The 27998-nt window shown below is 55.8% G+C and overlaps 2 protein-coding genes across 3 annotated transcripts; one reads left to right on the forward strand and one right to left on the reverse strand.

Moving 5' to 3' along the window:
• Window positions 1-23644, reverse strand: ZNF341 (zinc finger protein 341). Of its 2 annotated transcripts, XM_075438313.1 has the most exons (16): window positions 21580-21886; window positions 20870-20983; window positions 18887-18997; window positions 17577-17764; window positions 16298-16450; window positions 15379-15618; window positions 13840-14035; window positions 11089-11173; window positions 9834-10024; window positions 8673-8866; window positions 7671-7879; window positions 5379-5475; window positions 3665-3797; window positions 3117-3228; window positions 2234-2304; window positions 1-1104 (listed from the first exon to the last, which is right to left on the reverse strand). In XM_075438313.1, the coding sequence occupies exons 1-16, from the start codon at window positions 21677-21679 to the stop codon at window positions 590-592; spliced, it is 2709 nt and encodes a 902-aa protein (XP_075294428.1). In that variant the 5' UTR covers window positions 21680-21886; the 3' UTR covers window positions 1-589. The 2 variants fall into 2 exon arrangements, with proteins under 2 accessions (XP_075294428.1, XP_075294427.1); XM_075438312.1 differs by lacking the exons at window positions 20870-20983; window positions 21580-21886 and adding an exon at window positions 23567-23644.
• Window positions 23645-24121: 477 nt separating this feature from the next.
• On the forward strand, window positions 24122-27996 carry PXMP4 (peroxisomal membrane protein 4). The gene is made up of 4 exons (XM_075438315.1): window positions 24122-24251; window positions 24633-24695; window positions 25303-25501; window positions 26470-27996. The coding sequence occupies exons 1-4, from the start codon at window positions 24136-24138 to the stop codon at window positions 26731-26733; spliced, it is 642 nt and encodes a 213-aa protein (XP_075294430.1). The 5' UTR covers window positions 24122-24135; the 3' UTR covers window positions 26734-27996.
• The last annotated feature ends 2 nt before the right edge of the window (window positions 27997-27998 follow it).

A 27998-nucleotide genomic window follows, 5' to 3' on the forward strand; every position in this document is an offset into this window, starting at 1 on the left:
TGAGGTCCATGGTGTTTATAAGACATGTAGCACAGACAAGGTGATCTTTCTGCTGACAGAGACAGAAAGGAGAAAGATACCAGAGGTAAGTCTACCAGGGTATTTCTGAACAGTGTTCCCAAAGGATCTCAGGATGAACTTGCTTCCACTAGGAAGGATCAATTGTTTGCTCTCTGAAAGGCCACCCAAATACTGGGCAATACAGCTTTTAGGCCAGAAAAACCACAGATGGGACAGGCTGTGATTTGCAAAGCCACCTGATTTCAGCAGCTCTGTTTGTTGCAAGTTTGCATGCTCCTTCTTCCTACCCTGATTCAGGGATCTTAAGTCTTTCTTGCCCTAGGCTGACCAGCGATGCAGACGGACAAGAAACAACGGAGCCATTCTCTTCAGTGCCTTGTAGCCGTTGGTGGCTTCCAAGCAGTCCTCTGCCCCAGGATGGGAAGAACAAGTGGAGATGGAAGCCATTCTCTCCCATACCCATCCACCTCCCCACAAGAGCTTTGGTCTTTTTCACTGGAATAAATTTCAGCACCGAGTCTGACGGCCCCAGCAGCAGCCCTCAGCCACACAGTGGCTCTACGCATTATCACTCCGTTGTCTGGATGTAAACAGGGACGGCCAGCATGGTGCAGGGGCCCTCCGAGGCAGTCTGCAGCTCTGCCAGGGCCAAATTGGACGCGATGCTGTTGGGCTGCCCAGGAACAACGAGGTCCGAGTCAGCAGCTCCCGACCCACCAACCACGATGGACAGGACTGCGTCCGACTCCTGGAACGGTTCTTTGTCAGGGCCACCTTCGGGGGGGCTTTCCCCAGCAGCACCTTCCTTCAGCTCCCCCAGCCCCAGCTGGCTGGGGAGGGAAAGGCCCGCCTTGCGTCCCCGTGCCACCCGCTTCTTCTGGGGCTTCCTGAGCTGCAGCTCTTTGTCCTTGGGTGAGCCCAGCCGGCACTTGTGGTCCTTCATGTACTTGTGGCGCGTGAAGCCTTTGCTGCAGGTGGGGCAGCGGTATTTGTAGTTGCCGGTGTGCGAGCGCTGATGTTCTATCATGTGGGCTCGTCGGCTGAAGGACTTGTTACAGTACTGGCACTTGTGGATCTTCATCCCTGCACAGAGCATCGGAGGAGAGAGAGCTCGGTTAGAGACCCTGCATTCTAACGCAGATCTGCAGGGAAATCTGCCCTGCACCGAGGGAGTGTGTGACAGCTTCACCTCCCTTCCAAGGAGATGTTCCCTGATAACAGGGAGCAGGCATTGTGCCAGGCAAACTGGCAGTCAGAAAAGGGTGAGTGGCTACACCCTGAATGTCTGTGTTTACAAAGGGCTGAAACAATACTTCTTGCCTCAAATAAGAGGATTAAAATATTGCCAGAAAAAAATGTCCGTAATCGTGATAAAAATGTAAAACAATCTTAAACTCTGATTTTTTTTAAGTGTATTTGGTAAGCAAAAAAATTGTCACTTTGTTTTTTCCTCCCAAGTATGGGAATGTACAGTCTGGAACAAAACCTCCATTGCACTGTCAGCGCAGTCCCATCAGATCGCACTCTGCAGGGCTTTGGACATGGCAGGCACAAGAAAAGACTTTCAGTCTCACCCCAAGAGACAAAAGCCAGAACGTTCCCTAGGGCACGGGAATAAATTATTTGTCTTTCTTAGGAGTGGGAGCACCATTTTTGGAACACTGAGAGAAGGGAATCAATTCCCAAGAGATCTCCTATTGTATGTGAAATGGCATTGAGGAGGAGAAGACAGAGCACTCTGGATATTCATTAGATAGCAAGCACCATGAGAAATCCAGCTCTGCTTCTGCATCTTGCCAGCAGGCCCTGCCTACAGATTTATATTGCCTTAGAAAACAGACCAAAGCTTAGACACAACTGTAAATGCAAGCTCACTGGAACAGGCCTGCAGCAACAGAGATAAAAAAAAATCTGAAGCTAATAAATGATATTAAGAATTTAGGCCTGCATCTGGGAAGCACTGTACCACACACGGTGGAAAATCCTCCCGCAGGAAACTACCCAGTCGCTGTGTTAGCTGAGTGGTGGGGGGACGACACACCGCAGCGAAAGCACCTGTAAGGAACACCTTGGGCTTCTGGGGATATAAAGCAGAAGCGCTTTCAGTTTGCTCTCTCTTGTTTCTGAGGCTGACTCCTTCCGTAACACGCTCCTGCAGCACCACAGCGATTCCCAGCCACTTCACTCCCAACCCTGGCGCAGCTGCACTCACCCGAATGGGACAGTATGTGAGCCTTCAGCTTGTCAGGCCTGTTGAACTCCTTATTGCAGCCCGTGTGACTTCTGCAACAACAACAAACGCTGGTAAGCAGCATGAATCAGCTGAGGATCGATGTATACACAGATCCTGGACCATAAAGAGATCCACAACCCTTCTCCTCAGCAGCACCCAGATGGGTCCCGCGGTGCAGTCTCAGCAGGAGCTCCACTGTTTCAGCCCTGCTGGAGAGGGGCAAGAAATCAGCAGGCTGCTACAGGGACGCGTGGCTTCTGCTAGACTACACATGGTCCGGGTCTCGCTATGAATGCTCCTAAAAGCAGCAGGTTCAAGATCCCAGCTGGAGGCAGAAATACTTTGGAGGGAGCTCCAAGGTGGTTGGAGCAGGGAGAAGCCAGTCAGCCGTGGCTACCTCAGCAGGCCCACGGCTGTCCCATGGATCTGGGAATGCACCTTCTAAACCTGTGTTTCTCTGGCTGGTATATTAGCTCCTGTGTTGCCAAGTGCTTTTCGAGACATGGCAGACAGCGTGAGGCCGTCGTTCAGGCAACCCTGTGCTCTGTGGTCAAACAATAGTCCTTCTCCTTCCCAGTGCTCCTCAGGGGCAACCCCCTCAAGCCACCCCTGAAGGCAGGCATCATTTTACAGGGCTTGATGAACTGAGATGAAGTGATGTGACCCCCCCAGGAAGTCAATGACAAAGAACTGGGACTTCTGGGCTCCCAGTTCAACAGCACACAGCATTCCTGCTTCCCCAAGAAGGAACTGGCAGATGCCACAAATGTACCCCTGGGTACCTGCAGGAGACACTCCTTCCATCCCAAACCCCGCCCCAACCCCATTAAGACATGCCACATGCCCGAGATACACTACATACGAGAAGGGACATTTATATTTCTTAAAAGGCTCATGGATCAGCATATGTCGCTTGAGTTTGTCTTTCCGATTGAAGGCTGCATCACACACTGAGCACTTAAAGGGCTTTTCACCTGGATAAAAAGAGACCAAGAGTCAGGGAAGTCCAGTCACACAGGGCTGCTCTGGTCACATACAGGATTCACTCCGGCAGCACTGCCACTCTCTGCTTCTCTGTAAACCTCCCCAAGCTTCCCTGCGCTGCCTGACGGGTAAACGGGTGGACAAGTCCACACTACGCGCGTCTCCTGCTCTCCAGGGCCAGCTTCCTCAGCTTCTGCACCCATGGGCAGTGGGAAAGCCACTTCTGTGTCCCAGTTCTAACTGGTGCAGTACTGGACACGAGGCTGAACCAAAACCATACACTTCCTAAAACCCACGTCACTCCAAATGACTCATACAGTCAGTTCTATCACTCTGGTTATCAGGAAAAGAGCCAGGGCATTACAGAGTGCAGGGAGGACTGCGACACAGAGACAGCGAGCACCGTGGTGCCGGGGCAGCCCGTACCCGAGTGGATGTGGGCGTGCAGCTTGAGGTAGTGCTCCCGGCGAAAGAACTTCTTGCAGATCTGGCACTTGAACTTGCTGCCCCCGCCGTGCGTGGGGATGTGTCGGCGCAGGTACCTCTCGCAGGGGAACACCTGTTAACACACAGAAACCAGGCTAAGAGCCAACGGCACACCAGGGACATCACTGGGCCCGCACGGGCACGGGACGTGTGGCCTGTACAGGAAGTACAGGAAGCTCATGGTGACTGGTTTCTTGGAAAGGACGCACCAAAGAAACCTTTAATTTGCATAACGAAAATACAGACAGAGCTTTAAAAAAAACCCAAAAACAAACCAAAGAACCCTCAAAACCTTCTTATCCTTCAGAAACACGTAAGCTGAAACCTTGCTGCTAAGTTTTCTAACACCATTCTGCTGAGGACCAGTACCACAGATGGGTGCCCCATCTCCCACCGGAACCAGCAGCAGCATGGGCTGAGCAAGGAGCCACAGTAGGTACTACCTTCCCACCATCTTCACTTTGGGTTGTGCTTCCCAATCATCTGCTACCAAAGGCTCCCATTCAGGGTCTTTACAAAGCCAGTAAGAATGGCTCCTTTGGCTAATGGGATACTGGAAATACCCAGGCTAAGTGAATTCCTAATGAGGATGCTGCAAGCACACATCTGAGGGGAGCACAGGAGAGCCAGGAGTTCTGGTACCCAGGACTGTGCTCTTGCATCTCCAGAAAACAGCAGTATTAGTAAGAATACAAACAGAAGTAAAAAATACTGCTGTAGGTAATGGGCTCTCAAACCCCTCTGCTGCACGCTCAAAGTCCCACCCTGGCTCAGAAGGGCATCTGTCACCTGGTGGGGGGAGTGGAGAAAAGACAGGTAGAGAAAGATGGGTTACTAACCATGGCAGGAGAGCGTTTCCCCTTCCTGAGCTACCTCAGTACAGAGTGGTCACTCCTTTGAGATTGTCCCTGCCCCCACTGCAGGATTTTCATTTCCTTTTCTATAACCAGAGGAGCAAGGGTCCAAATTTTAGCCTGGATTTCAAAATATAATCTATTAGAATTCAAATCCCACAAAATTCTGCCCCTCAAACCCCCACAGGGGCTGTGCTGAAGGGAGTATTTCCAGCCAAAACCTACCCGGGCATTGTTCCAGTCCCAGTCACATCACTCAGGCAAGTTTCTCTTTGCCAAGGACACAGAGCGCTCATCCAAACGAGGGGAACGAGGGGGAACCCAGAGACTTCTGTTGCGACAGGAGACAAGGACAGCAACGGAGGTGTACGAGCTCCCCCAGCATCTAGGGCTTTTCATGCCCAACCTTCCAGCCACAGGTAGCCAGGCACGGTTGGGTCAAAGGCCCTGTCGCCACTCTAAGACGTCCCCAAACCAGCCTCGCTCCTCCTGTTACACTTGCTTTTAAGAAATAAGGACAGCAGCCCAGAGCGTCCAGTCCTGTGCTGTCGTGGGAGTAAGGGAGCTCCCCTGACAAATCCCGACCTGGGAGAAAAGCCAGCACTGCAGGGAGGAACATGCTCTGCGTGAGAGGCCTGAGAGCTGGAGGCCAGGGGTTCAACAACCTCCGTCTCCAAAACGCACCGTGCGAGCCTGCCAGTCCGTACTGAGGTAGGGAGGGAGAGGAAGGAGGGTTCCAAGCCCCCTCGGAGCCCTCGCTGCGTGCCCAGGACCGGCTCGGGCAGCGGTCACCCACCCACCTTCTGGCAGTGAGGGCAGGGGAAGTTGTGCGTTGCTGTCTGCAGATGGTGCTCCAGGGCCTCCGGCGTCGAGTACTTATTCACACACTTCACACATCTGAATGCGGAGAGAAAGGACAGAGTCTGCGATGACCGAGGCTGCCGCCCGCAAACCCCACACCGCAGGCACGGCCCACGCAGGGCTGCCCAGCCCGCTCACCAGCCACCTTCCCGGATGATTTCTGAGGGGTTTGGTACAGACAATGACACCACCGCCCAAGTGCTCTGAACCTCAGCAACCCACATGGCCAGATCACACTCACACTTAGCATCCTTCACCAGGGGGACACGCTGGGAAACTGGGTGGAGAAGCCTTCAAATTGCTAGCGCTCTTCCACACAGACACCCATGGGAGCACCCAGGGACCCGAGCACATAGTCCACATTGCTTCCTCATGGAGATGAGCCCTAAGTAATGAGTTCACCTTACTTAAAACACCTCCTTTCATCTTCGTTGCATGAAGACAGCAGCTCCCAGTGAAGGAGCTGAGTAGGGCTCCAGCACAGCAGCAGCATTACCCATAACTAGGGCAGCCACGAGGCGACACGCTACCATGTGGGCCCTCCAGCACCAGTTGCCTGACCAGCCTAGTGGCCTTCTATGATGGAGTGACTACATCAGTGGACAAGTGAAGAGCTACAGATGTCATCTATCTGGACTTCTGTAAAGCCTTTGACACGGTCCCACACAACATCCTTCTCTCTCAACTGGAGAGACAAGGATTTGATGGGTGGACTGTTCAGTGGATGAGGAATTGGTTGGATGCTCACATCCAGAGGGTAGTGGTCAACGACTCAATGTCCAGATGGAGACGTGACAAGTGGTGTCCCTCAGGGGTCTGTACTGGGACCAGCACTGTTTAAGATCTTCATCAATGACATGGACAGTGGGATCAAGGGCACCCTCAGCAAGTTTGCCAACGACACCAAGCTGAGCGGAGTGACCGACATGCCTGAGGGATGGGATGCCATCCAGAGGGACCTGGACAAGCTCGAGAAGAGAGCCCACTCGAGAAGTGGCTGAGAGAGTTGGGGCTGTTCAGCCTGGAGAAGAGAAGGCTCCAGAGAGACCTTACTTCGGCCTTTCAGTACTTAAAGGGGGCCTACAAGAAAGATGGGGACAAACTATTCAGTAGGGCCTGCTCCAATAGGACAAGGGGTAATGGTTTTAAACTGAAAGGGGGTAGATTTAGACTGGATATAACGAAGAAATTTTTTACAATGAGGGTGGTGAGGCACTGGCACAGGTTGCCCAGAGAGGTGGGAGAATGCCTCATCCCTGGAAACATTCCAGGCCAGGTTGGACGGGGCTCTGAGCAATCTGATCTGGTTGAAGATGTCCCTGCTCACTGCAGGGGGTTTGGACTAGATGGCCTTTAAAGGTCCCTTCCAACCCAAACTATTGTATGATTCTGTGATTCTTCCGGAGACTTCTGCCAAAGCTGACGGATAACGGGCAATGGGGACACGCACCATCGACAGTGAACACAGAGGCACTCACACCGTGTACCTGCTGTGAACCCCCTTTCCCTTAGATCAGACTAAAACCTCCCCAAACATTAGCAGGGCTCTCATCTCAGATTCCCACTAGCAAGCAGTAGGATGAAGCTCCACAGTGCAAGGATAACTAGAACTTACAGTCTATGCAAGGAGTAGCAGATTGTTTATTCCATGAAGCTCCCAGGTGACTTCAGTATCCTCTGGGCTTTCTACTCCTCCTGAATGTCTCCACAGGCATTTCAGAAGCTCCAGAGAGCTCTTTGTGGAACTCCTCACCCTTTCCCTCTACACTAATAGAAAGGTTTTCCCAGATACTAAACCCCTTTGCAGCAAAGGGACAGGAGAAATAACATTTTACCTGGCCACAGCTTCTATAACCCACAATCTCTTTGCTGCAGGTGTTTAAGAATCATGGAAAACAGGCTGGGACAGTGCTTCTCTGGGTCTCTCGCCCAGCCCAGTGCAGGTTCAGATGTGCCCGTCTCATTCTTGACTGGTGGTAAGAGGACTTGCAGCGATGGGATCTTCCCACGTGATGACCGATCCCAGCCTTTCACTGTTTTTCTGAAAGGTTCCTTGCATTCCTAGCAGCCTGCTGGAGGGGCCCCCCCATTCACCACCTGGGTGCCCAAAAGAACCGTGGCCGCTGAACACGTGGCCCCCTCTTCCCTCTAATGTCCCCACCGCTCTCAGCCAAACACGCTCTGCACCCATTCACTCCTACAAGCCTCGTGAGCACCGATTGCTACTGTACTTGTACACGGCCACGTCCTTCTTGGGGCTGTGCTGGGGCAGCAGGCTGTGGGAGTACTGGTGGACGCCCAGCTCATACAGGGAGGGGAAGTCCTTGCTGCAGAGGTGGCAGCGGTAACTCAGCTCCTCCTGATGGCTCTTGATGTGGTCCAGGAAGGACTCCAGCTTCTGGAAGGTCTGAGCACAGGTCTTCACCACGCACTTGTACACCTGGGTGAAGAAGGGAGAGTGACCAGAGTGGCACACCACGGAAACAAACAGGGAAAACCCTCTGCCAGCAGACAGTGGGCCTCCTTTTTGGAAATCTCTGCCACTGCGTCATTTACAGAAAGCGACTACTGCCCCTCGACCCACTGTGCTGGAGAACAGCTGAGCTGATGTGAACAAAGCAGCACTGTGGTTCCCAGAGCAACCCACCATGCCCACAGCCACCTTAGCACAGCAGTGAAACCCTGCCCTGCCCTGCCCTGCAGCAGGACACAATGTGGTGGTAAAACATCCCCTTCCTCTGCTGCCTTCCTCAGAGGAAGGGTCTTTAAAGAACAGTGCAGAGCAGCTCAGCATCAAAATGTGGCTGACAGCTCCAGGAGAAGAAAACAGCAGAACCTGCTGGGAGCTGAACGTCCTGCAAATGCAGCCTGTCAGGGCACTCCCCTGAGAAAGGGGTGTTGGTGCGAGCGTGTGAGACCACAACACCCCAGCAGTGACTGTGCCACGACCTGAGAGCTGCCACCTACACTGAAAACTCTGGACTCAGCTTGTTTCTCCTCTAGCCACCCAACCCTGCTCAGCTGACTCCTTACTCAGCAGGGTGGAGGCAGTGGAGCTTTCCAAAGCCACCCAGACCACAGAGCTGCAACCCAGACATGCAGAGAGCTGAGCTGCATGCGAAGCACCGGCAGCTTTACAGAGGAAGAGGCTCAGGACAGACCCTGGGAGCCAGTGCACTACACAAAGCCCATCCCAGTCTCACCACCGACACAGGACACCCTCTGTCCCCTACCTGCTCATTCTTGTGCTGTGTCATGTGCGATTTGAGCTGGAAATACGTGTTGAATTTGCTGGGGCAGAACTGGCACTGGTAAGAGCTATCGATCAAGACAACCTGCTTGGCTTCCAGTTTGCCTGCGTCGCTCTCGTCCAAGGGGCTCATGTCTTGGGGCGGTTCGGCAGGGTTCCTCGAGGGCTGGGTCAAACCTGGAGAAAGGGAGAGAGAAATGCACACCAAATGTCATGAGACAGCTCTAAAAGCCGCTGCGCAAGTGCCACGCTGCCGAGGCACACCAGGCTTGGCTCTGGGGCCAGGCTCTTCCTTCCTTTCAAAGACAGATTCTTTAGATCAGATGAATCTCACTCTCTAACAGGGTCGTTTTAAGTTTGTCTACAGATTGTCAAGGGCTCCGACTACTCCATCTTCCTCTCCTTGATCCATTCTCTTTTTCCAGGGACCTGATCGTGCCCTGCGGAGCTGTCAGCAGGGCAGGTCCCTGCCAGGGAACCAGAGCCAGATTTACTCCCATCTCTGGCAGCAGATGGGAGGTAAGGTCCAGCCAGTAGCACACACTCCATGATGTCTGCAAGGAGCAAGCTCCAGTGGGCCTTGTCCTAGACATGACATTGTCACAGTGTTCCCTCCCCTCCCACCGGGACTGAGGCCACCAGCTGAAAGAGTATCCAGACCCACTCTGCCAGCAAGGAGCTCTTCTCTGCCTCAGGTATTTTCGGTTGGCCGCTGGGGCCAGACCCAGCCCAGGCAGGACTTGCACGTTGCAAACAAGCCAGAGCACTGGGCTACGCTAAACCACCAGCTTGTCTGGCCACTAGACCAGAGCTGCAAAGCGTGGCTCCTGCGCTGCCAAAGCTGCACGTGCCAGGGAGGGAGCAGGGGAGGACATCTCGTCCTGTCCGCACACACCCACTGGCAGAGTTTGGAGCCGCTGTTTCCACCAGCACCTGAATCCACCGCGGCTGGGGGTATCCGAGGATGCACCCGTCCAGCAAATGCGACTCGCTTCTCTAGTGTGCACTGCTAAACCCCACGGGAGGAATGCAAACAGCACACACAGCTCCTGTCTCCCCTCCTCCCTGCATGGAGGCGCAGGGACGCGCAGACTCCTCACATCACTGCTCTGCCCCCAGCACATGCCATCCCCAGGCAGCAAACCTGTGTTCTCCTCGTCCTCTGGCTGGTTGGGATTCAAGGCCATGACCTGCACCGTGATGGAGTTGCGGGAGATGGTGCACCCCAGCCCTGGAGGCCACACTTTATGGGTTTGCATGTGCTTCTTCACGTTGGACTTCTGGGCAAAGGCTCGGCCACACACGATGCACTGGAAGGGCTTCTCGCCTGTGTGACTGAAGGCAGAAGGCACCGTTTCAGCGGCTGGCAGGGAGAGGAGGCAGCCCCCAGGCGTGGGCTGCGGTGGGGTGGCTGCTGCAGGACTGCGCCAGCCACGCTGCTTGGCAGAGCAGCACCTGCACCAGCCAAACCAGGGCTCTGAGCCCCGATTAACTGGAGTAAGTGGATTGCGAGAAGCCTGGGGAAACAAGCCTGGTGCACAGACAAAACACCCGCGGTCTGGGGATGGATGACAAGGGATCAAAGGAAGAAGTGGGAGAGGAAAACAGCTCTGCAGCAACATCAGAGCATTCACTGTCGGGGTTTCTGCATGGACCTCGGGGACCCTATCACTTTCTCGGGGGTACAAGACTTTTCTGTCACTCCTCCCTCCCCTGCACACATCTCTTCTAGCTTGCAGCCCCCTGATCCCCCTGAAGTTGCTCTCCCCTGTCCACAGCAGAAAGGTCTTTCTACCCCGCCCTTCTGCTGGAGAAGAAAAAGCAGACTCTAACACATGGAGTACACCACATGAAAAGTCCAGGCCAGGAAGAGGAGCAAAAACACTCATTCCTTCTCATCTGTCCTGAGTCCAGCAGACTCCATTGGGGAAAACTCTGAAGACAGCAGATGCCTTCTGCCAGAGAAGACCTCTCTTATAAGAGCTCCCTATATAGACACTGAACTTGGCTTACAATTTGCTAACACCAGCAAACATGAAGGCTGCAGCTTGCTAGGGAGGGAGAGTAGAGGAAAGGGCAAAGACAAGCAGTGGAGCTGCTGCTGCTTCAGTGATCAGATGACAACAGGTTTGGCTTTCAAGGTCTCATCTGCGAGGGAAAGAAGTCTCCAGTCCCAGCCCATAATCAGGAATAAGATTACATCCACGATGCAGCCTTCATGCCAGCCACCGGGGAGACGGTGTCCTGGAGGCAGCGGGATGAATGATCACCTCCCAGCGCAGCGCAGCTTGCGGGACGTGACAGACGCAAGGTCTACTGGACTGCGCGGACGCCCACAGTGGGGCTGCACCCCCTGCACCCCAGCCACTCTGCTGTCTCCGGGCTAGCGGCACCGTTACCTTCTGATGTGCTGCTGCAGGTCGAAGTTCTTGGTAAAGGCCTTGTCGCAGTAAGTGCATTTCAGCTTGGGGGACTTGGGTTTGCCTGCAAGAGCAAGAGCACCCACAGCAATGAGATCACGTGGCACAGCCCTGTCCCCCCCGCGCCACAGGACCCTCACCCCAAGATTTGTCTATTCAGGATCAAGAACAAAGGGCTTATGAAAGGGTCAGATCTGCCTGGCCAGACTGGGGAGAGGTTACGGGCACAAGCATGTATTTAACGTAGCCTGAGCTAACTCTAGCAGTACTAAGGAGAGTAACTGTGGCAGGGGGAGGGCATCCATTATTGCGACCGGTGCTGTTTAACATCTTTGTCGGCGACATGGACAGTGGGATCGAGTGCACCCTCAGCAAATTTGCCAACGACACCAGGCTGTGCAGTGCGGTCGGCACGCTGGAGGGAAGGGATGCCATCCTGAGGGACCTGGACAGGCTGGAGAGGGGGGCCTGTGTGAACCTCAGAAGTTCAACAGGGCCAAGTGCAAGGTGCTGCACATGGGTCAGGGCAATCCGAATCACAAATACAGGCTGGGAGGAGAATGCAGTGAGAGCAGCCGTGCGGAGAAGCACTTGGGGGTGCTGGTGGATGAAAAGCTGGACATGACCCAGCAATGTGCGCTGGCAGCCCAGCAGGCCAACCGTGCCCTGGGCTGCATCCCCAGCAGGGTGGGCACAGGGCGAGGGAGGGGATTCTGCCCCTCTGCCCCGCTCTGCTGAGGCCCCCCCGGGAGTCCTGCGTCCAGCTCTGGAGCCCTCAGCACAGGGCAGAGCTGGACCTGTGGGAGCGGGGCCAGAGGAGGCCCCAGCAATGATCCGAGGGCTGGAACCCCTCTGCTGGGAGGAAAGGCTGGGAGAGCTGGGGCTGCTCAGCCTGGGGAAGAGAAGGCTGCGGGGAGACCTCAGAGCAGCCTGCCAGCACCTGAGGGGGCCTACAAGAAAGCTGGAGAGGGACCTTTTACAAGGGCATGCAGTAATAAGACAAGGGGTAATGGCTTTAAACTGAAAGAGGGGAGATTTAGACTGGATATAAGGAAGAAATTCTTTACAATAAGGGTGGCGAAACACTGGCACAAGTTGCCCAGAGGAGCTGTGGCTGCCCCCTCCGTGGCAGGGTTCAAGGCCAGGCTGAACGCGACTTTGACCAACCTGGTCTGGTGGAAGATGTCCCTGGCTGTGGCAGGGGGGTTGGAACCAGATGATCTGTAAGGTCCCTTCCAACCCAAACCATTCTATGATTCTATTCTATGATCCCCTTCAGGCATTAACTGCTCCAGGAACCCTTCCAGCTGTGGTACAAAGCACCTACTTTAAAGGCACGTTGGGCACTGGGAAAAGACAGGGAATGAGTGAGAGGCAGGGCCCCAGTTCTGTCTCTCTCCTATGAACTCATCAAGGTCAGCCATCAGCCGGAGCAGATGCATATTTCTCCCATCCAGAAGATCAGTCAGTCACGTCTTCCATCTACTGTGATGGGGTATAAACCAATGGAAAACAGCAGAACCATGGGCTGCTCTAGGAAATTCTGGACTGAGAGCTGCAGCCTGCACGATCATTCACACCTCTGCAAATAACGTTAGAGCCTAGCATCTGTACGGTTGTAATTCCACAGGCCCAACCTTCCTGGGGAGGAAGGCTGCCTGGCTTCCTTCTGCCTCACGCCCGGACCTCCCTTGTCACTCAGCTAGGTGTGAATGCATCACATCAGCAACAGGCAGGCTTGGCCAGCGGAGGAGCTGAGGCTCCTCCATCCTGCAGCGGGGCATGCCCCTCTCCTGCCTCACCTGGGGACAAGCGTGTTTTCTCCACGGGCACTGAAACACACGGCAGGGACGGGTCTGCTGGGCCCTTGGGAAGAGAGTCTTCAGGGCCAGGTCACATCTAGCCTACCAGCCCTGCGGCAGGGCAGCCTTCCTTGGCTTAAAACGGACCAAGCTCTACCACCTCACTTTGCAGAATCTCACCATTTCAGGTGTGATCCAACAAGCATGTAGCTGCAGAGATTTAGCACAAGCTTGACCATACAGCAGCACAGTGAAGGTCCTTCACGTGCGCTCAGAGGTGAGAAGCAAGAAGCATCGCCACTTTCACATGCTCCATAGCCTCGGGCAGGGTATCCTGTTCCTTCCAGAGGAGGCCAAAGATGATCAGAGGGCTGGAGCACCTCTCCTACGAGGACAGGCTGGGGCTGTTCAGCCTGGAGAAGAGAAGGCTCCGGGGTGACCTTACAGCAGCCTTCCAGTGCCTGAAGGGGCCGACAGGAAGGATGGAGAGGGACTTCTCACAAGGGTGTGTAGTGATAGGACAAGGGGGAATGGCTATAAACTGAAAGAGGGCAGATTTAGATTAGATATTAGGAAGAAATTCTTCACCATGAGGGTGGCGAGGCACTGGAACAGGTTGCCCAGAGAAGCTGTGGATGCCCCCTCCCTGGAATTGTTCAAGGCCAGTTTGGATGCCCCCTCCCTGGCAGTGTTCAAGCCCAGGTAGGATGGAGCTCTGAGCACCCTGGGCTGGTGGAAGATGTCCCTGCTCGTGGCAGGGGCATTGGAACCAGATGATCTTTAAGGTCCCTTCCAACCCAAACCATTCTGTGATTCTCCGGAGCTGCCACCCCACTGCGCCTGGAGAGCCCGTGGCTCAGCAGTCCACGACAGCACAAGCACAGTGACCCACAGGTCAGTGCAGGGCAAACGCTGTAAGGACACCCACCTTCCTGCAGCCCGCTCTCGTTTTTGCAGCGCCGACTTTTGGCAGCGGAGACAGAATCAAAACCAACCACACCACCTCCTCCTGCGCTGGTCAAAGGCGTGGGGGTGCTGGTGGTCTTGGACTTGAACCCCTGCTTCCCAGGGCTGTAGACAGGAGGAGAGGGGTACACGGGACTTTCCACACACTGACTCGGTACCTGCAAGAGCACAATTTATCAGAGGAAACAGGTTTGCTACACCGAGTCGTTCTGTGTCCCACCCTCCACCTCCAGCAACACTTGCCATACCAGGCTATTTGTCAGGCTGACTTTTCTGCCTCCTGCCAAACTGGATCAAATTTCTGGTTCACCTGTCCAGCAATGTGTCTCTAACTAAAACCAACACCCCGCACAGTGTGAAACTCTCCTGCTGAACATCATGAAGTATCCAGGAGTTATTACAGCAGGAACTGGAAGTGGTCAAGGCCAGGTTGGATGGAGCTCCGAGCAGCCTGGTCTGGTGGAAGATGCTCCTGCTCATGGCAGGGAGGTTGGAACCAGATGGTCTTTAAGGTCCCCTCCAACCCAAGCCATTTTACGATTCTATGATTCTATGATTAGGACAGCAAAGAAAGGCTCTAACGGAGCCATCGAGTCCCTCATCTATGTCTTATGCCTAGAAGAGTTTCTCATCCCTCTGGAGCAGGCTACCAGAATGACCACCACTGACCCTGGGGGTTCACACCAGCCCTGAAGGTGGGGATCTCCGGGCCCTGCTGCCTGCCCTGGCAAGACTGCAGGAGGGAAGGAAAGCACAAGAAAACTCCAGGCGGCAAAGCACAGCTGTTCACCTCAGCATCACTATTAGAAATGGACACTTAACGAAAAAGTCAGAGGCATCAGTGTGGGGTGATATGGTTTGAGGGGGTTTCTGTTGCCCACCCTGATGAATTAACACAGAGCACTACGCATCCAACATCCCTGTTGGTTTCTGACCACTGGCACTTCCAGATCAGACGCCAGCTACAACGATAAGGCCAACAAACTCCGGTCATGCTGTTTCCGTTGTGATTGGCAATGCCAGTGTGGAGGCTGCAAACGCCTGACCCACCAGTAAATCCAGCCCTGCCTGTGCCTCTCTCCAGGAAAAGCTGCCTTCTCAAGCTCACTGATCTGTAGACTGAATTTTTCTCTCTGCTTAAGCCTGCAGAGCACAGGGCGGTGCTCTGCACCCCTCTGGGAGGAGACCCACTCACCTCTCACTCCCACCACCCGCATGTATCCCTCGGCCACAGCAGACATTCAGGTCTCCTGAGCCCATGCCAGCCAAGCCCTCTATCCCTCGTCACTGTTTATCCTGAACCCCCATCACAACCCCCATCACCTTTCTGACATCCTTCTGTTCAGTGCCTTCTCCCAGAGGAAATCATCACTGCCAAATAACCTCATACATCTTCCCAGACTCTAATTCCGCATTCCCAGTCCAGGCGACCCCCGAGCAGCCTCGCTTGTTAGACGAGGCCCGGGAGCAGAAAGACCCCGCGAGCAGCCCCCGGCCTTACCTCCATGGGGGGATAGGGCTGCATCCCCAGCGCCTGGATCTCCACTGCGCTGCTGGCTGCCATAGGAGCAGGCGCGCTGTACACTTCGACCACGCCGCTGCCGCCGGCGCTGGGCTGCCCCGGTGCCCCCATGCTCGGGGGGGGAGGTGGTGGAGGCTGAGGAGGGGGCGGCGGCGGGGGAGGCGGAGGCGGGGGGGGCTGGGAGAGGTAGCCAGCCCCAGCATGCATACTCAAGCTGCTCTAAAACCAGAACAAGGAGAGACAGACAGACAAGATGTTGAAAACGCAGCAGTGATGAGTTGGAGGGGCTGCTGCCTTACACGCGTTCCCAATCCAAACAGCACCTGCAGGAACAGCGACGATGTCTTGGCACAAGGCAGCACTGTCCAGCTGCCGGGTTGGACCAGACTGTGCTGGCTTGCAGAAGGTTGGCATGACCTGCCAGCAGACATTGTCCCCTCCAAAACCCAAGTGCTCAAGTCCCACTGCTTTTTTTGCGGTGTTTTTAAAGCTTTTAATCCTTCTGGTTACAAAGAACATTTTCAGAGCACGGAGAGTGCACACAGCCTCGCCAGCCCCAGGGAGAGCCCAAACCAACCATCCCAGGTGGAGAGGGATCCACGGAGCAAACTGACAAGGGCTCTGGAAGCCAACCATTATACGGGGGCTCAAAAAGCTGGAGAGACCACCTTACAAAGATCTGGCCATCCAGCAGCAAGGACACCAGGAGAGAGCAAGCCCTGGAGCTATCACGTCATTTATCCATCGCTCCTTCCCGAGCCCGGCTGTTCTGTTGGGAAGGCACCCAGGATTCAGCATCGAAGCAGATCTCTAGAGTCTGGTTGACCGACAGGACTCTGCCGCTGTGCAAGCACAGCCCCACACGGCGGGACTCCTCGGGCCAACACGTGCCCCTTACCTGCGCTGGGGGCTGCACCGTCGGCATGGGCTGGTCCAAGGATGTAAAGGCAGACATGGCCGACATCAGCACCTCATCGCTGACCAAGATGTTCCCCTGCACCAGGGTCTGGATCAAAGGTGATGGGGGAACAGTGATGTACGTAGAAATTTGCTGAAATAAAAAGAAAAATGCATCGTTGGCCAGCAACAGGACAAAACAGTAAATAAAAACGATGCCACTGCTTTTACTGAACCTCAGAGTCTGCTTTCACAGCCTCTGGTGAGCCACAGCAATCACCTGCAGCTTCCTGCTGAGTCCAGGGCAGCTTCTAGCCGTAACAGTAAGGCAGCTCCAGAAATGTTTTTCAGAAAACCAGGTAAAAAACATCACAGTGGCTCAGGAAAGTGGCCACTGGCCACAGTTCAAATCAGGGGTTATTAAACAAGACCTGCAGCACAAACTGGTCGCAGACAAGTTCAGGCCTTCCCTGGGTGCTTCCGCCAGCCAGGGAAGGTGGAGAACGGAGGGAGGCTGCTCTGGCTGCAGATGGCGAACGTCCGGCTCACCTCTCCAGACTGGGGTCGGACTATAGGAGGGGAGGGAGGCTGTCCAATTTTCCTGGTGCAAACAACTTGTGTTTGCAGCCCTGGGCAGCACCATCCACTGGCACCAAGTTAACTTGAAAAGAGCAGTTGGTTTGAAGGCACTGCAGAAACCACCACGACTGCAGGCACAGTACATGTCATGCACAAAGGACTGACTCCCGAGAAGGCAGCTGGGAAGGAGAGCTACTCCAGAGAAGATATTCCCTCAACGCTCGTCACACCACATTATGCGGGCTTATCTGCAGGAGACTGAAAAGAGGGGTGCAGCAATGAGGCTGCCAGACAGTGCCCTGCTCTTCTGCCCATGAGCCAGACCACGGCCCAGGGGACAGCGAGAGCCATTGCACTCCGAGCACTGCACAGCGTGCACCAGGCACGTGGCCGGCCTGCCAGGCAGTGACACTGGGGCTCTCCAGCAGAACCAAAGTCTGGCTGTAGCACAGACACAATATGAAACTCCTCCTCCTGTCCTGAAAAAAGGGCTACAGATACTCGTGCTGAAGGACACCTCGCTGCAGAGGATCAGGCAGCTTTAACCACAAGGTCAAAAGCCAAGAGGACCACAACTGATCCTCCTAGCAGAGAGGTCAGTCGTGAGGCGTCAGGGGACCTAAAAGCATCACCCAGAGGTCCCCCCAAACGCCCCAAACCATGGCAACAGAGCAGCAGAGCCTCTACCCACAGCACAGTACCTGCCGGCTGGCGCTCGGAGCCTGCTGCACCGATGTGATGGACGGGGTGTACACGCTGTTGGTGGCCAGTGAGACCGTGGAGAGGGACGGGGCATTTCCCTGGCACTGCTCTCTCTTGTGGGTCATGAAGGCAGGCAGCGAGTTGAACTGCTTCTTACACTTCCCACAGAGGAACACATCTTCGTCATCTGCAATTAAGAGGACGAGATCACTGCCGCAGGCTTTCTTCTGCACTCCCCAGGGCTACACCAAACAACCACAGCCACAGGAAAACAGACACCTTTTGGATCTCAGCATCTCAAGGCCATTATCATCAGGAGAGATCAGCTGCAAGGGCCACACTGTCCCTCCTCCCCAGTCCCGAGCTCTCCCTTAATGCCAACTGATGCGATTGAGCCCACCTCAGCCCTGCTCCCACGCACAAACCCCACTGTCTCCCTGTGACAAACTGAATCCTGCGGTCTGTCTTCTCTCTCACCCCAAAGACATGAACAACCAACCCAGCCTTGCTCCCGTAGCACCCTCTGCTTTTAGTCAAAACAGCTTCTTCTGAAGCACCTGCATTCTGCCAGCTGAGGCGGATTCTGTCACTCAGGCTGCGCAAAGGGAGAGCAGTAGCTTGGAGCAGGGCACAGAGTCCATGGCAGCTGTGTCCGAAAGCCACCCCCCAGCACTGCTGGTCTGTGGCGCCTCTGCTTGACGTTAGCAGCAGAAAGAAGACAACCCAGTCACCACGTCCGAGATGAAATCTGCAGCGCCAGCAAACCACGCAAACACACACCATGTTGTGCACTTGAGTCAGTCAGACTCACACGGCTGCACCTCCTGTCTGATTCACAGCCCGAAGCAGAACATTTCTGGGGACACAGACTGTAACTCCTTGAGGGAACAACTCCATATCCACCCAGCGAGTCCTGGCCAAGCACCAGTTTCCTTATTCATTCACACAGATGAAGCTCAATGGCTGGAGTAGTCGTACGTCCCCAGAGGATAAGGAATGGCTCATTACACAAAAAATGTGAACAGTGACAAGCGCCAGCAGCAGGGAGAGCGGCTGCTTCCTCCTCTTGTGCCTTTATTGCAAACGCGTGGTCCAGTCTATTGCCAAGACCAACTCACCTGGGCCCTTCCTCCCCTCCTCCCCTCCTCCTGCCGAGGGCTCGCAGCCCTGGTCGCAGCGCCCCGCACCTCCAGCCGTTCTGCCGGCTGTTCCGACAGCCACGAGAGCACGCTGCGGGACGAGACCTGCCGCCCCTGCCCCTCTCCCCGCCGCTACCAGGAGCCACCCATCGCCTGGCACCAGGACTCACCCATCGACTGGATGGCGGCGGAGGAGTTGACATTTTGAGCAGACGGATCGGTCACACCTCCCTGACCATCCAGTAAGGACTGCACAGCCAGCACCGTCTGATTATCCATTCCTGAAAGGAGACACAAGCACGGATGGTAAACCGAGCACGGCCTGAACACGGAGCGCTTGGGCGCTGGGGCCTTGCTCACGAGTCGTGGAGGGCAGCTGCTTGCTGGCTCCTGCTGCCTTCTCGCAGAGCCACTCTCACCTTCTCATCCCCCTCTAGTCCACAGCAGTAACTACCGTGCCAACACAACGCTCCCACCCGCCTCCGCACACTCCTTCGATACAAGGAGAAGCAAGGGAAGAAGGGCAAGGAAAGCCGAATGAAGACCTGGTTTCAGGCATTTGCTGCAGAGAGGAAGGGTGCTTACAAACAGTGGGTATGAAAAGAGCTAAGAAGCAGGTATTTGGGATGTCCCAGGCCAGACGGAGTAGCAGCCTGGGTGGGTGTCCCTGGGGACCCAGTGTGACAGAGCACAGACAAGCCACTGAGCTCGCCGAAGGCAAAACCTCTGGTGTGCAGCAACTCGGCGGCAGCAGCGGTGTCAGAAAAGCCTCCCCGTTTTCAGGATCAGCATTCCCAGATCTGCTCAGACACAGGGCTACGAACAGCAGGATGATTTAGATACAGCTTTAAGAAGAAAATATTAAATGTGGGTTCCCGGGAGAGATGCTTTGGAGGGGATTCACTCGGCCACTCTGGTCCTGGACACACAGGAGAGCTGGACCGTGGCTCCTTCCACTCCTTCTGCTCCCAGTGCTGTGCTCCTCTCATGCAAGAGCTGCTGGTTGCTCTCTCTCATTTCCATTTCCCTCGAGACTCCACAAGAGCACACACTCCCAGACAGATTTGTTGTCAGAATCGGCTCTCTTGCTTTGGCACAAATATTTTTCATTGCAGCTAAAATGTTCTAAAATATTCCAGATAAATAGAGGGGATGGGGACTGCTCATCTAGGGAGGCAACTTGGCCCGCAGCATGCGACCGGTGGATTAAGCCCAACACGCTCTTTCTTTTTAGAAGTCAGACGTAACGGCATGTAGAACTATCTGATTATGGGAAAAAAAAAACAGTGAAAAAGGATGATTTTTATGCACCACTCCTCCCTACCATTCCTTTACAACAAAGAACCCATGAATGGCGTGCCAGGGTTGGATGTTCTACCTCGTGGATTCAGGGAGAGAAGAAAGGTGGAGGGTTCTTAAGTTGCTTTCCACTTTTCTTCAAGATCTTTGCAAAACAAAACCGTCGAGCTCTGAACTCAGACTTCTGCACCGCAGTAAAACCGACCGGTCTGATCATTTCCAAGCAGCGCGGCGAGAACGGTTCCTGACGAGAGCTCGCTCGGCAAACAGCACCAGGAGCGACCGAGAACCACCGCAGCACAGCACGGCACGCCGGAGCAGCGCGGCAGAAGTAGGCACCTCACCTTCCCACCGCAAGCTCCTCTGGGCATTTCAAAATTTCTTCCCGACAACTGGGACGTTACCTTCCCGATGGGGAGCACCCACATAATCCACGGCGTTTCAAAGACACTCTAAATACTCGTTTCTCCTGCATCGCCAGCGTGAAGCAAGCAACAGTAAGACTCCGTGAACCCCTCTTCATCACCGCTCACCAAGCAGAGGTCGCACACACTGCACGTGCCCTCGGGAGAGAAGAGATCACCGTTCTCCAGCTGCTGAGGAGCAGAGGGGACACGCAGCTCCTGGAGAGCAGCAGACCACGCTACTTCACACGCTACCACAAAATCACCACCGTGCCTAGGGGAACCCTCGCACATCAGTCGCACGGAGGCACAGCAAAGCTGCGGGTCCAGTTCCGCAGGCCGCGCAGAGAGCTGCAGCCAGCGCTGCGGGACAGCCCCGCCAGCACAACGCCGCTGGAGCCATCCTGGGGGGTCTTCTCATCCCGACCGGAGCCCTGCTTTAAAATACACCTCCTCTGCTACAAACAACCTCCTGGCCGACTGCAGAGGCAGCACTGCGGGCTCTCGTTGGCACCCCCGCACCAGAGAGCGCAACGGAGCAGCCGTGCTGCAGCAGCAGTAAGCCAGCAGCGCACAGAAGAAAAAGGGGGATCGAAAATCCAGGTTCAGTACATTATGGGGATAATTAGGAACAGCTTGCATCGAGAATGCCACTCCTGACGTGCCCGGCACCGGACAACTGGGTGGTCTTCTTCAGCCTGAAGAAGAGAAGGTTGAGAGGGGACATAATATATGCTTATAAATATCTGCAGGGTGGGTGTCAGGAGGACGGGGCCAGACCCTTTTCAGTGCTGCCCAGCGACAGGACAAGGGGCAATGGGCACAAACTGAAGCACAGGAAGCTCCAGCTGAACAGGAGGAAGAACTTCTTCCCTCTGAGGGTGACGGAGCCCTGGCCCAGGCTGCCCAGGGAGGCTGTGGAGTCTCCTTCTCTGGAGATATTCCAGACCCGCCTGGATGCAGTCCTGTGCAGCCTGCTCTGGGTGACCCTGCTTGGGCAGGGGGTTGGACTGGGTGACCCACAGAGGTCCCTTCCAACCCCCGCCACTCTGTGATTCTGTGGGTTTCCTTCTGGCCCGCAGCCAGACCTTCCAAGTGAAAAAGCCAGATGACCGCATCGACCCCACTAGCAGGAGGAAGCCTGAGGAGAGGCCGAGACCTGCAGACGGGCGACAACGACGCAGCAGCATGGCCGGCGTTGCGGTCAGTCTTCTGCCGGAGAAAAGCGGCCCAGGACAACAGAAACAGGTCGCTCCTCATCCGTCTGGCAACTCGCGCAAACGCCCGCCGAGTCCCCGCCGTTTCACAAGGTAAAGGCACCACGGAGGGCAAGCACCAAGCTCAAGGTTTAGTCGCCCACGAAGACGGGCAGGGCGCTGGTTACACGGCGGCCGTTCGCGGCCATCCGCGGACTCCGGGAGGAAGCCTGGGCTCGATCCGGCACTGATTACAGCCAGCACCAGCCTGCAGGCGTTCTGCACAGTCGTGAAACCTTCCAAAAATAAAAAGCCATCTCCTCTATCCGGGCGGCAGCAGGCTCTCCCCAGAGCCCGACAAAAACAAGGTGGTGCAGGGAAGCCAGGGTAAAAGTCCAAGACTAATGATTTTTTCCCCCTTTCGGATTTCTCCCAGTTCAGAGAGGGAAGCCAGACTGCTCGTTTCACCCAGGGGCTGCTTTTCCCTCACGCCCTGAATTTCATGCGCCGAGCCTTTTCCTCCCGCCGACACGAGCACCAGGCGCCTCGGTGATGGGCGCAGAGACCCCTCTGCCCCACAGCACCCGCTGAGGACACGGCTGCTCCCGGCACCACACGCAACGCCGAGCCGCCGCCGCCTCCTCAGCCCATCAACAAGACAAAACCAACACGCTCAGCTACCAAACGCTGCCGACGCTGCGGGCTTAAAGCAAAGAACACAACGTCTTTCTCCATTCGATAAAGTGTTTTGCTCTCCTGAATTCTGCGACAAAACCCGCACGACGAGGAGCCGCCCGCCCAGAGGGAACGGGGGACCCGACGACACGCCGGGCGCCGAGCTAGCCGACCAAAGAGCGGGAAACATTTCTGCTTTGCTCTTCCTCCGGCCGCTGCGCTCGCAGGTGCTCCCCGCACAGCGCAGGGCGGCCACCCCGCCGCAAGGCCTGGCAGTTAGCGGTGTCCCCGCACGTCAAGGAAAACGTGCGTGTCACCCAATTTAGGAAATAAATGCTGTTGTGAAGTAGTTTTTCTCCCAGCGGGCTGACCCTGAGCTCAGCGTCACACCCGTCCAGGAGCCCCCTTGGACGGCACCCGCCTGTTCCGCGCAGCATCCCACCGCCCACGGAATGAACGCAACCCGCTTGCCTGCGCGGACCCCCCGCACGAACACGCACAGGCAGGGGCCAGCACCCACCCGGGGCCCTCGGGGCACCCGGCAGCCTGTGCCCTGGGGTGCGGGAAAGGTGGGGGGGCCCCAGCACGCAGGGCGGGAGGGCGTCCCAGTGCACGGCGGGGTTCCGGTGTGCTGGGCATGGGGAGCAAGGGGGGGGCGAGGGGCACCGGAGGGACAGGGGGGGGACATGGGGACTGGCGATCCCGTTCGCTGGGCACAGACAGGGGGGCTGGCAGCGCCTCGGGGTGATGGGCACCAGGGTGGGGGGCGATGGGGGGCACCGGGGTGGGAGCACCAGGGCAGGAGGCGATGGGGGGCACAAGGGTGGGGGGCACCAGGGCAAGAGGGGATGGGGGGCACCGGGGCTACGGGCACCGGGGCAGGAGGAGATCGGGTGTCCCAGGGCAGGAGGCGATGGAGGGCACTGGGGTGGGGGGCACCGGGGCTATGGGCACCGGAGCAGGAGGCGATGGGGTGCCCGGGCTCCCGGGGGATGCCCGCTGTGGTCCCGCCCCCCTCCCCCCCCGCCGCCGCCGCGCGGGGCCGCGCCAGTGCGCGCCGCCGCCGGGGGGGGGGGGGGGGGAATGAAGGGGGAGCGGGGCGCGGCCCCGCGCCGCCGGGAGCCCCCCGCGCCGCGCACGGCCAGGCCTGGCGGGGCGGCCCCGCCGCGGACCCTCGTCCCGCACGGCGGCGGCGGCGGCGCTGGGCGGAGAGGGAGACGGGAGAGGTGCGTCCCCGCTGTCGGCCCGGCGCGGCCCGGCCAGGCGGCCCCGTTACCTTCCAGCGCCTCGAAGATCGCCTGCGCCATCTTGGAGCCCGGGCGGCCGCGACCCGCCAGCCGGGAGCGGGACCGGGAGCAGCGCCGCCGCCCGCCGCCAGGGGGCGCCCCCGCCCGCGGCCCGGCCCGTGGAGGGGCGGGCGGCTCGGAGTTTAACTCGGCAGCGCCCCGGGAGCCCGCGGAGGCCCGGCCCCATCGAGAGGGGCGGGGACCGCCCGGCGGCCGGTCCTGCCCCGCTCCGGCTCCCGGAGCCCCAGCCCCGCGCCTCTGCGGCGGGAGGGCCGCGCCCCCGGCCCCATGACCCGCGCCGGGCCGGGCCGCCCCGCGTGGCCGACAGCGGGGACCGCGGCCTCACCGCCGCCCTCAGCGGGATGGGGTGGGTGGGGCGCCCCTGGGGTGGGTGGGTCGCCCCTCGCGCCTCCCATTGGCTGCAGGGCAGGCTCTCCCTACCAGTGAGCTGTTAAGGTGGCGCTGCTTATTCGGCGAGAGCGCTGATAGACAGCCGGCAGAGCCTGTGCGCTCGGTGGGTGGGTCTTGCCCCCGGAAGCCTGCGCGGTGCCGGTGCGCCATGGCGGGCGGCGGGGAGCCGCTCCGCGCCCTGCTCCGCGCCGTCAACGCGCTCCTGCGGCAGCGCCGGTACCGCGCCGCGCTCGCCGTCCTCAAGGGCTTCCGCAACGGGGCCGTGTGAGTGCGGCCGAGGGGCGGGGGGGCCGGCGGGGTGGGGGCCGGGCTCCCGAGGGCCGCGGGAAGGCCGCCGTGGGCCCCGCTGGCCTCGGGGCGGGACGGGACGGGACGGGGCTGTTGTGGGGGCGGTTCGGGAGAGGCGGTTCCGCCCCCCTTGCCGAAGAGCGGGGGTTTCACCGGTTCTGGGGTCCCCCCCGGGCCTGGCTTATTGGGGTGTCCGTGCTCTTGGGCCTGCGCTCGTGGCGTGGCGTGCTGCTGCTGGGCCCGCTGAAGAGTCAGGTGCAGTTGCTCGAGTAGCGTCTTTTGGCTGTCGGTAGAGTAGAAATGCAACAATCTGGTAGCGTAATACAGAAAGGCTGAAATATCTGCTCACTTTTGCAGTTATGGAGCAAAAATTCGTGCCCCGCATGCCCTGGTGATGACTTTCCTGTTCAAGAGTGGAAGGTACGAACCCTGGTTCTGTATTTCTGTGTTACTGCTTAGAAAGCTTTCGTTCAAGCATTCAATTTTTCGTGTTTCCAGGGGGCTTAAAACACAGACAGATCTGTGAGCCATAGCCCCTTGTTCCAATAGCTACACAGGGCAGTTCATCTGCACGCATCTACACAAATGTCTGTGCCTGTGGGGGTCAGCCGCCGGCCCGGGGCTGCTGAGAACCCCTGGGCGGAGGAGAAATTAGCAGATGCAAACAGTAGCGCTCTGGTCTCCGTTCAACTAAGCCAAGCTATCGCAGTGCACTCTGTGGCTTTCCCTGCTTGTGCCAAAGGTTTGCACTTGGACAACAAATAAAAAAACTTAAAAAAAAGGCTCCTTGACTATTTGTATAATTAGAAAAAAAGCACAGTCCGTAGTCTAGGTAGAGCTGTTGGATGTATTCTGATGAGTGAGCCAGGGGTGAAGGGATTTCCCTTCCCTCACAGAAGGGAAGATGTTCTGTGGGGTACCCGAGCTATCAGTCTAGATGGGCGGGCCGGAGGGGCGTAGCGTGCAGCGGAGTGACTGCAGTGGTACTGCCTTCTTGCTTTTCTAATTGTCTGTTTCTTTTCTTCAGTTTAAGAGAGAAATTGAAAGCGATTGCTCAGGCTACGTACACTCATTCCCGGAACTTGGCGTATTTTGTGTTCACCTACAAGGGGCTGATGGCGTTGCAGTCCCGACTGCAGGGGAAAAAAATTCCATTTCATTCTTTCTTTGCAGCCTGCATTGGAGGTTGGCTGGTGTTCGGTGAGAACAATCCCATCAACAGCCAGGTAAATGCGTTTGTTGAAAGTTTCCTTGGCAAAAAACCCAACAGATGGATCATCATGTGCTAGGAAGTGGTTGGTGTAGCCTGGCGTGTTTCTGGTGGTTCTTACCACATAGCGTTATGCTTTTGTTGTACTTCTCTTTGCACAAATTCTGGTTTTGGCTGTTCTGCGCTCAAATCCTAGAGGTGGTCGTGTGCCTCCACGAGCAGTGTGTGCAGTCTGAGCGCGAAAAGCCCCGGTTTACCTCCAGAACCGCACTGGTACAGCTGGGAGGGCAGGCAGTCGCGCAGTCCAAAGCCATTGGGTTGCCCCCCCCAGTCATCCGAGCTGTGGTAACTGGCCGTGTGCGCTCCTAGCCTGCCTGCTTGCAGGGCTAAACCCTGTAGCTTGAATGTTGTGAGCGTGGAGCACGGTCAGTTGCTGAGCTACACTTCACTGGTTAAACTGACAAAGGCTGCGCAGGGGAAGTTTGGTTGTTAACGCTCAGTCACAGATCAGTCGGTCAGTAAAACACACACGTGCAGATTAATCAGTAGTGGTTTACTGATGCAGGCCCCTGCAGGAGCATGCTGCCAGCCTGGTTTTAGGGTGTGCCCAGTCTACCGAGCTTGTATCTGCTTGGCAGGTGAGCCGGGCTGCTCCGTGGCTGTCCTGTCAGCAGCAGCATCTGAGGTGGCACTGACCGAGCAGAGATGACAGTTGTGCAACTGCAAAGATACATTGCATCAACTGTAACCTGTTGATTGCTAAATTAAGAGCACCAGCAGAGAAGTAGGACTCTGAGGACATAGGCAAGACGCAAACATCTCCAGTTATAAAGAGTGCTTGATATGTGGACCGACAGCCTGTTTGCTGTTGGGTAAATTGTTTTTGCCCATCCTGCCTGACTTACTGCTTCTACATCACTTCACCTGGCTGGTATATCTGGTGGAGTTATTTACCTAATGTTCTTTGGGTTTCTCTTCGTGCAGATCATTATGTACCTGCTGTCTCGCATCCTGTTCGGCTTGTCTCGGCTGGCGGTGGAGAAGGGCTATGTCCCACAGCCAAAGCAGGATCCCTTTCCACTTGTTGCTGCTCTGATATGGGGGACAGTTCTCTGGCTCTTTGAGTACCACCGGCAAACTCTGCAGCCTTCTCTGCAGTCCTCCATGACCTACCTGTATGATGACAGTAATGTGTGGCACGACATTTCTGACTTTCTGATTTACAACAAAAGGACAGACAGCAAGTAGGTGGCTCATTGCAAGACAACTTTGGACGGGATGGTACCTTCAGCAGCTAAGGGAAAAGGTTGTTCTGTTGCTCTTGACTGGTGATTTTTTTCAAAATTAACATCTATCAGGCACGGTTACTTCTTGTGTCCTGGCCAAAATGTTCTGATTAGTCTTCTCTTTGCTCTGTTTAGAGCAAATAAATGCCCCACAGAAACTTGTTGCAGTCCTTAGAGTACAACGCCTTGGGAATCTCAAGTCTCTTTTAAAAAAAAAAAGAGACCTTATTTTTCCTACAAGTATGTGGGTTGTTTTTTTTTTTTTTAAAGAAACTAAATATACTTATAAAATGACAGCCTGATAGTAAGTAGAGAGTATGGCTAATCATTTTAAAACAAACAAACAAAAAAAGTTCTAGGGATTGTCTGAATGCTCGCAAGACAGAAGTGTTTTTCTGTGCTGCTGTGCTCACCGTAGTGTGATGGGAGTTGGGGACCTGCTCAGGTCTGAAAGCAAAGACACAATTCCTTGATTTCTGTGGATGACTGGAAATCTCGTTTATATTGTTACAAGGACACTTGTGTGCTCCTTAAGAGTGTTTCTCTGTGGTTTTCCCTCGGGGAGACAATAAGATGTTTGATAATGAAACCACTCAGATTGTCTGTCTGGTGAATCAGGCTCAGAATGACTATTTTTGCTCAGTTTTTCATGCAGTTGGGCTGAATCTGTCCCTCTGCAGAGTGCACTAATTAATACCCTGTAATTATTTTAAACTTACTTGTAAAGTTTTTAAAAGCTACTTGAACTAAATACCAAAAACTGTTACGCAACTGCAGGCTCCTTTGAAAACACTGAGGCGCGTTGCCCGCCCTCGGGTATCACACCGGGCGCTTGATGCGCAGAAGCAAGCGACGCTGTTAACAAGCACTTTTATTCTGGTGGGAGACAAGCGCACGGGTTTCTCTTAGGTCCAGCATCTCTCCCCTGCAGCAGCGGCGTGTGTCAGCTGCAGTCGAACTTGCATGTCCCTGTAGTTTGTGCAGGCTTGCTGCTGGGCCGGCTTGAGGCCATGGGTGAGCCTTCCTCTGGAGGATGTGCTGCCGAGCCCCGGGGACAGCGCAGCACGCGCTGGGCTTTAACAGGAGATTGACTAGGTAGCTGTGAAAGAACAAAAACTGCTTTAAAATTAATAAAATCAAGCTGTTAATAGTACAAAGCACTTACACTGCCATATGACACTATACCATTCACTTAATGATATGCATTAAAATAATTCCTGACACACT

This window comes from Opisthocomus hoazin, chromosome 18, assembly GCF_030867145.1.
Source record: "Opisthocomus hoazin isolate bOpiHoa1 chromosome 18, bOpiHoa1.hap1, whole genome shotgun sequence".
NCBI classification, from domain to species: domain Eukaryota; kingdom Metazoa; phylum Chordata; class Aves; order Opisthocomiformes; family Opisthocomidae; genus Opisthocomus; species Opisthocomus hoazin.